The sequence below is a fragment of the Leptonotus elevatus genome, chromosome 5 (assembly GCF_054856555.1).
Source record: "Leptonotus elevatus isolate MCC_2025b chromosome 5, RoL_Lele_1.0, whole genome shotgun sequence".
Classification (NCBI taxonomy): Eukaryota; Metazoa; Chordata; class Actinopteri; order Syngnathiformes; family Syngnathidae; genus Leptonotus; species Leptonotus elevatus.
The window spans coordinates 19,602,520-19,611,507 of NC_141243.1; the positions used below are offsets into that span (position 1 = coordinate 19,602,520).

The 8,988-nt window shown below is 41.0% G+C and overlaps 1 protein-coding gene across 3 annotated transcripts; it reads left to right on the forward strand.

Moving 5' to 3' along the window:
• Positions 1-2: 2 nt before the first annotated feature.
• On the forward strand, positions 3-8,855 carry asphd2 (aspartate beta-hydroxylase domain containing 2). 3 transcript variants are annotated; one of them, XM_086075864.1, is made up of 4 exons: positions 3-328; positions 1,978-3,130; positions 5,482-5,595; positions 5,717-8,855. In XM_086075864.1, exons 2-4 carry the CDS (start codon positions 2,266-2,268, stop codon positions 5,845-5,847), a joined length of 1,110 nt encoding a protein of 369 aa, XP_085931990.1. In that variant the 5' UTR covers positions 3-328; positions 1,978-2,265; the 3' UTR covers positions 5,848-8,855. The 3 variants fall into 3 exon arrangements, with proteins under 3 accessions (XP_085931990.1, XP_085931988.1, XP_085931989.1); XM_086075862.1 differs by lacking the exons at positions 5,482-5,595; positions 5,717-8,855 and having other exon boundaries at positions 1,978-5,474; XM_086075863.1 differs by lacking the exons at positions 5,482-5,595; positions 5,717-8,855 and having other exon boundaries at positions 13-110; positions 1,978-5,474.
• The last annotated feature ends 133 nt before the right edge of the window (positions 8,856-8,988 follow it).

Below are 8,988 nucleotides of genomic sequence, written 5' to 3' on the forward strand. Positions count from 1 at the left end.
GTCTTTACAGTTTGTGTCTTTCCGGGTGGATCTTTAGTATTTATGACAAAATTATCCTGTTAGCGGTTGGTTGCCACTACAGACTCAAAGATAAAAATGTCAAATTGTCGGTAAGGGAGGGGGGTATTTTTATTATTTTTAGTAAAACATAAGTGTTGTGTTTGCCTGCTTGGGAGTTGGATTTCCATCGTGCGTTTCGAAGAAATGTGTTTTTATGTTGAGTGATATCCGTCTGCGTGCACTGCAGTGGTGCGCAGCTTGCCCAGGAGGGAACACCTGTGTGCCTTCTCTTCTGCTCTCCTGAGGTCACATTATGAATGTTGAGCAGGTATGGACGCACGATTCAACGTGTCTTACATTCAGGGGGCGGGGCGCGGAGGGGACAAAGAAAAGACTGACGTCAACTCGAGTGTTTTGAAGTGAATGTTGTGGCTTATTGTGGTATGTGTGGCGATCCTTTCTGTGTATTTGTAGCTGCACTCTGAAGATATGTGTGTGTGTTGCAGGCTGTGATTTGACGCTACCAGCCAGTCTTCCCCAAACGCAGTGGGTGGGTGCGCGAGGGCGGGATGCGGGGGCGTCTTGAAGCTGTCAAGACAGGATGCTGGGGGTGGGTGGGGAGGTTTATCACAGAAGGATTACCCGACCATTTTTGGTGAGGCATCGTGTGGAGCTCTGATCGCAGTTGACACGATGCACTCCTCAGGGTTTGGCTGTTGGGTTATTATCGTTATATAATCACAGAACCATGTATATATTTTTGTTATTTCAAACAGAAATTACACAGACTTCATCCCACCGCTTTGCTCACCAAGAGGATCTCTTTGTGGATCTCCTACTGAATCTCAATTATAATTGTGTGTGGGCATTTACATTGCTTATATAATGTTATTGTTTGGTATGTGTGCTTGCGTATGTACCAAGGGAGAAAATACCCTGGGAGAGATTTGGGTTAAATGCAGCAATGTGCCAATGACTCATGCAATGTGTGAATATTAGGTGTACTGTGCACAGTAAGGAAAGTCTTTCAAATAATGTTATTTACTGACAGGTAGCATCGTGACCTAGTGGTGAGCACTTCTGCCTCACTCTTCTGAGGTTGGAGGTTCAAATCTCAGCTTTTGGCCTTCCTGTGTGGAGTTTGAAACGTGACAAAAACATGTACATCAAGTTAAATGAATACTTGAAACAGCCTAACTATTTTGTTTTGGTCAATAAATATATATGAACAGAGTGCACACCGCCTCTTGCCCAAAGAGTTGAGGTGTAGGTGCTTCTAATGAAGAAATGCAGAATAGGAAATGGATGGATTTATTCATACTTAATTGTGTACAGTTTTCTTTTTCTGAGTGAAAAGTTACCCATTTTTCGTATGGGTATGAGGACATTGGAATCTGGATTATAGGAGGGCTTGGACAAAACAAAATGAGGGCACAAAATTACAAAAGAAGCAAACAATGGAAAAAGTATTGATGTGGCTTAAATATTCTGACTTGTGGTTGTTCTGACGTGTTTTGGTTCCCTTCAGCATTCCTGGGTTATGCGCAAGAACTAGGGTGGCCCTTGAGGTTTAAAAAAAATAAAAATAAAATAGGAGAAAGAAAGAAAGGCCAATGTTGGTTCTGAAATAGCCAGTCTGGAAACAACAACCATGTTAAAAGTCACTATAGATTCCTTTCCCATTTAAACGTCTTGAAATGCTTGAAAACATTAAGAGACAGTGTGTATAATGTAGTGCCATCTAGTGGTGAACTAATAGAATGCAACAACCTAAACTTTGGAGCACGTATGGTGCCTCAGAAAGACTAAACTTTCCACGTTCGCAAAGTTCTTCTCATTTGGGTGTCCCGAGCAGATGGACGGATGGATGGATGGACGGACGGATGGACGGATGGATGGACGGATGGATGGACGGATGGCATTCCCCTGATGTCACTTCCTCCTCATCGCTCTTTCTGTCTGTCCTTGTTTTTTCAGAGAGCGGATCAACCCGAGGCGCAGCATCTGTCTTCATTTGTGTGAGAGGAGGAGGAGGAGAAGCGCAAACACCACAAGCTCAAAAGCACACATGGAGAGACCATCCCTTTTTTGTCACGAGCTGAAATGTTAAGATTGGAGAGCAAGGGTGCCAAATTCAATCAGCAGACTAATTATTTTCAAGTCAGGGGCAGAAAGAGCTGCTGGATCCAAGACCCTCCGTGTTAACTGTTAGCAAAAGCTCCCCTCGCTCCTGTGAGATTGAGCCTCGTGGAGCAGAGCGCCCAGATGGAGTGGTCACTCGAGAGTGTGAGGGAGATGGTGGCCGGCGGGATGCAGTCTGTGAGGGAGTGCGAGATCTGTGCTTGTGCCACAGTGGTGTGTGTCCTGCTGCTCTTCTTGTGGTACTGCTACAGGGTGGGCCGCGATCATAGCTCAAGTCCAATGCGGGGAAGGTATTTGACTGGTTCCAGCAGGATCGGAGGGGTGGTGGGGGGCTTCATCGGCTCGGACTGTCGTAATAGGGGCAAAGGGAAACCTGGGTCCATGTTAGAGGAGCAGAACGGCTTTACTTTCTGCCAGTCGTCCGAGTGTTTCCGCTGCACCAGCGCGGGAGAAAGTCTGAACCAGAGACTCTATCACAGCCTGCAGGAATACGCCAAACGCTACACCTGGTCAGGTATGGGCAGGGTGCACAAAGGAGTTCGAGACCAAGGCCGATACCTTAACAGCCGGCCAACCATCCAGCGGCCTGAGGTTTTCTTCCTCCCTGACCTACCGTCGGCTCCTTTCTTCTCCAGGGAAATTCAAAGACACGATGTGGAACTCCTGGAGCAGAGCTTCCCCGCCCTTCTGGCTGAGTTTGAGGGCATCTACAATCAACCCCCGGCCCGCAGCGGCTCCCCGCTACCACCGGGATGGAAAGCCAACAAGACTCCTCGTGGCCAATGGTGGACCTACTACCTGGTCAACCAAGGCGCCCCTCTGGTAGTTAATGTCAGGAGGTGTCCCCGGGCTTGGAGGGTGCTGGGCCAGCTGCGTACTTTCATCGCCAACAACGTGTTTGGAAACGCATGCTTCTCCGTGCTGTCGCCAGGAGCGCTAATCACTGAACATTATGGTCCAACAAACGTGCGGCTGCGCTGCCACTTGGGTAAGAGCTGGAACGGGTCAGCTAAAACGCTGTGCAAAAGCAGCAAATTATTTCAGGAGGGATATGTAGATTACATACAAGGAAGTTCATCAGAGTCGATTATCACGGAGCTTATGTTGCAAAAAATAGCTGCAATATGGCAAAATCCGTCAAGTAGAGGTTGGCTTTTTGGGGTTGCCACCTCCTGTAGCTACCCTTTGGGTTTTGGGGCCAGCAACCTTTCCTGTCAAAAGAGCCATTTTAGGCCAAATAAAGAACCAAAAATCTGTCTGGAGCCGCAAAACATCTGAACATTGTGATGAACGAAACAGTGTCTTGGTGTTAGTTTAATGTACTGAGGGCCCAAGAGATACTTAGAGCTGCACCAGAACAGAAAAATATTAGGGGTGGGAATCTTTGAATGTTTCACGATTTGATTCCGATTTTTGGGGTCTGCGATTCGATTCAGAATCGATTTCCGATTTAAGGTAAAGATTTTTGATTCAAAATGATTTGATTGACAATGATTTTTGCTTCAATCTTTAGATGTGCAAGGAATTGTAATGATCTACTCCAGTCTGACTCGCTAATGCTAATTAGCGCGCTACTCGCGGCACTTTTACCACTCAAAAGAACGGCTCCACGCTGAAAAAAAACCAAACTTTTATTCGAATAACTTGATCGTGACTTTTTCCTTCTACTCTCTAATGTGGCTACAACGCGTGGATCCACACTGCCCCTCAGTGGTCAAACCGGGTACAACATGAACAGCGCTCCAAATAAAGGCGCACACACAGACAAAGGCAGACAAAGACAGTATAAAATAATTGAAATAAAATCGACTTTGGGACATTTAAAATCGATTCTGAATCGTACTAAATGAGAATTGTGATTCTTATGAGAATCGATTTTTTTTACACACCCCTAAAAAAATATGCAGCATTCAATACATAGAGCTTCATTTTCTTCTTTCTTTCATCTTCGTTTTCTTTTGGGGGGGTTTTCTAACAGTACTTTATTTTTCATACATTTTTAGACTTCTGGCTTTCTGTCAAATTTCTGACATTTTTGGCAAATTTATGGACATTTTGTGGTAATTTGGGGGCTTTCTTCTTTTTGTTTTTGGACATTCTGCGGTTATTTTTTAAACATTTAATTTTTTGCCTTTTTTTATTCGCTTCTCTGGCATTTTCGGCAATTTCATGGACATTTTTAATGCTAATTTTCTGCTTTTCTTTTTTGGGCATTTTATGGTCACTTTTTGGACATTTTAGGAATTTTTTAAAAACGTTTTCATCTACTTTTCATTTCTTTTTTTGACAATTTAAAAATGTGTACTCTTGACATTTTTTGAATATTTCATTATTCATTCGTTAATTTAAATAATATTTTATCTAAAAAAATTAAATAAATATGTAAAAAAAATATTAATTTCTACAACAAATTTTAGAGATCTACAGGGAGCCACACAAGAGGGACTAAAGAGCCACATGTGGCTCCAGAGCCGCAGGTTGCAGACCCCTGATTAGTGGAAGATTCTTAGTATGTTTGCTTCCTACTCCTTTTCGGACTAGAAGTTCATGTTTTCACTTGGAATGTTTATATGGATTTTGCTTCTGTTTTGTTTTTTTATTATTATTATTTTGTTCGTTTGTTTGGTTTTTATGATTTCATGTTCGAAATAAACTTCTATTTGCTGCCCAAGTCTTATCGAGCCGCCTTAGCCAGAACCAGAAACTTGCCTTCTCTGCTACCTCTGGTCACCCTGTGGAGTTTGGCTCCCAGTAACCCAAAGTCTTTGAGGAGACGGGATGTTGACACTCCCACAAAGCCTCATGCTCCTTCTTCTACAGGGTAGAGCTTTGCCTTCCATCCGTTTCCCCGACACTCTACCAGCAGGTCTGAATACTTTACTCGCTTCCTCTCGTGAGCAGCCTCACGAAGTGGGACTCTTTCCAGGGCGCCGTCAGCCCAGCGAGGAAGCACAGTTTTCCTGGCTTGAGACGACAGCACGATAGATAATGTGGTTTTGGTTTTATTTATTTTTTATTGGCCCAACTCAGAAGAAAACTGCAAAAATAGCAGTAGATTAAATTATGGTTACAAGTACCGAATTGCGATGGAATATTGTACTTTCTTAATGTCTGGTGTGCATTTCTTAAATTCCAATATCTCTACAAACTTCGGTGTTATTAGTCACAAAATAAGAAATGATTTCAGCTGCTGCACGCATACCAAATCGCTCACATGATATAAACACTCCTGAACTCTAATTTAGGTGATTTGTGCAGGACAACAAAAAAGCAATACAGTAATTATTATTGGTGAAAGTTATGAACTTATATTGTGGTGGGGTTTTTTTGTGGGGGCAGGTCTCCGAGTGCCCCCCTCCTGTGAGCTTGTAGTTGGCGGCGAGCCACAGTGCTGGTCCGAGGGCAGCTGTCTGCTTTTTGATGACTCTTTCCTCCACACGGCCTTCCACGAGGGTAAGAAGAATTGATCTTTTTTATCTTGAAGACTGATTGACAAAAACGCATCACGTACAATCAACTACAAGTGGAAAGCAATTGAAATATTTTGGGATGACTTTCCGGATTGTGTTTGTAGGTGGTCCAGAGGACGGCCTGAGGGTGGTCTTCATGGTGGACCTCTGGCACCCCAATGTGGCCGCCGCGGAGAGACAAGCCTTAGACTACATTTTCACTCCAGGCCGCTTAGAAGACAAGGAAGGAAAATAGGTGAACATGTCAGAAGAATCGTGTCCAAGCAAGAGGTAGAAGGGCGTGCGTATGTGCCGGAGAACAAATGTCCCTCAGCTTTCAAGACCAGCTCTCACATTCACTGTGTGCTTCATTTTCTTTCTCTTCTCTCAGAGCTCACCTGAGAAGCAGCACAAATTTTTGGCCCCGTGTCTGTGTTAAACACGGCCACATTTAACAGCACATTTTAACTCATTCACTGCCATTGACGGCTATAGACGTGAAAAATTCATTTGAACTATTTCTATTAGTTTCATTTTTTCCCACTTATGTTAACAAGAGTATGAAAACCTAGAATTATATATTTTTTTGAAATACAGATATAAAATGTGTGATTAATCGTGATTTAACTATTGAAGTTATGCGATTAATTACAATTTTAAAAAAATAATCGCCTGACGCGACTTTAAAGATTATTAAAAAATCAGGGCGTCGGGCGATTGAATTTTTTAATCGTAATTAATCGCATGACTTCACTAGTTAGCTCACAATTAATCACACATTTTATATCTGTTCTAAATAAAAAAATATATAGGTTTTCATAATATTGTTAACAAAAGTGGAAAAAATGTTAAACTAATAGAAATAGTTCAAATTAATTTTTGACGTCTATAGCCGTCAATGGCAGTGAATGAGTTAATATATTTACAGTGAGTGCCAGAACTATTTTGCACAGTGACAGTCGTTTTAGGACTTTGGCCTTTATAGACCACTACAAAGGATTTGAAATAAAACAATCCGCAATCAGTATTTTATAGGTTTTGGGGTTTTCAAAAGTATTTTTAATCAAATGATTGGAAGAGAAAAGTATAGAAAAGTCAAGGGACATGATCCAAAGTGTATGTTGAACATGGTGGAGCAATGTTTTAACATTGGCATGAATGGCTACTGATGGAACATAATTAGTGTTTATTGATGATGTGATTGCTGTCATAGATGACATTCATTATAAGGCTGTAAATGACTGCTCACATTCAGACACATGCTGCAAAAGTGGTCAGCTGGCATCTTACAGCAAGTGTAACATTCAAGCACAAATGTTTCTGTTCGGAGATGCAAGTAAATAACAATAATTCAACATCATCAAGGAATAGCGCCGTCTGCCATTTCTTCCTCTTTATTTTGTAACGCATAAAAGACTGAATTTAAAAATACATGGATGACAACATATTTTAGCAGCAAAATTGTCATTTTGGTGCAAGAGTTTCTACATCCTAATATATTAACCTTCACACAAGCAAAGTTTGGTTTTTGGGTCAAATACATTTGTTACATACTGTATATTCTGTAATGATCAAGCAAATGGGCTGATCTCAACCCAATAACGCTGCCTTTTGTTTCACTTGCTGATGACAAAACTAAAGGCAAAAAAGTGAAAGATGTCCACTCCGAAAGTGGAGCAAAGCATCTCCAGGAAAGAAAGAAAGAAATTCTTGCAGACGGAATTCTTGGCGACATCTGGATTGTTTTTATTTCAAATCCATTGTGGTGTTTGTGTTCTCACAAAATACTTTGGAATCTTCATCATTGGTCATGCACAGTGTTGTTTGCTTATTTTTACAAACATGATATATATTACACAACCTGTCAAAACTGTCAATTTGGCATTCATTCTGTAAAGCTGTGAGAGGAGCCACTTATGGAATGTATAATTACACATGATGTGGTTTGATATTTAACTGATAGAGCTGATGTCAGATATTTCTACCAGTGGTCTCGTCCATATATGTTCGATAACCACGTCAGTCATGACATGAATGTTTACAGAGCTAATGCGGCTGAGGTCATGACTCCTGCAACTTTAGTCGCTTATTGTGCTCAGACTCGCCACCTGCTTGTACAACACGGTTAAATAAGCACTTTTTTTTTTGTTCGATGGTGTGAATCAAACTGTGCAGATACAATGAAGAATCCCGTTTTGTTAAATTTGCTAAACTGTGGTGAGTTGGATGTATTTGATATTACATTTGTATTCTTGTAAATATACGGGGGTTGAGGTTAAACCGGGGGAAAAAAATGGTTGGATGTGTTTTGGAACAATGGTCTTAAATGCTTATAACTATCGTGTTGTTTTGAGTTATTAATTATCCGGTCCAAACACTATGTTGGTTGCAATTTATAGATCCTGTGGCATACGTATGACGTTGCTATAAGCTGTTCTTGAGATATGTATTATATATTATATTTTTGTTTTTGCATGACCTGCAAACATCCATGAATATGTTTGTATAACCTGAATCCATGTTTACATACACCGTCCAGTGTGTATGCTGTTTAAAAGGGCCTATTTTTTTGCACATGAAAAGTAATCTCAAGCAGCTTTGCGTGTTTTGTGCAATCGAACACTGATGTTTACAATGTCGAAGAACAATGGCGCTCACATTGAGCTGTCTGTTTTTACATTTTGATTTACGGATGACGGTCATCAACGCAAAGATGAGCATAATCATCGAAGCGCGTTCTTTTAGACTTCATGGTGGAAGAACAACATTGTGTTTACATTTAGATTTCAGACAGTAACAAAGTAACTCGCTCGTAGAGGCTACAGCGACCTCTGCTGTCTGAAATTGATAATTACAGGACACTGGTGCCTACTGCTGTTGCCATCCACGGCGAGGAACTGCAAAGAGAAACTATTTAAAGGACTGACATGTTAAGGTGATATTTTGTAATGCTGTAGTGCAGAAATCTTTCTGGCTGACTTAGTAGGAGATGTCGAGTAATGCATGTGTGAGCTTAGATAGGACAGTGACAGTGCCTTCAGAAGTTCTTACAAACAACTTTTGGAATTAAATATCTTACGATGTTACTATGTGGTGAGTTTTGGCCAACAACAGTTTGGTGGCAATATCAATAATCCATGAACCATCAACATTGTTGTTTTTTAAATGCTGTTCTGTAAAAAAAAAAAAAAAAATCCCAATATGTTGCTTCCTTGTGTACATTTTTAACAGTGTTTCTGTATATTTAATAAATGGTCAACAACATTCATGTTGTGAGTTCTTTCCTAAAGGGCACTTTAAAAATGGTTGTGGATTTACAGTCATACAATGATTGACTGTTACACGATATTGACTTTGTTCATATTTGAAATTACAGTGAGGAACATTCTGACTCATT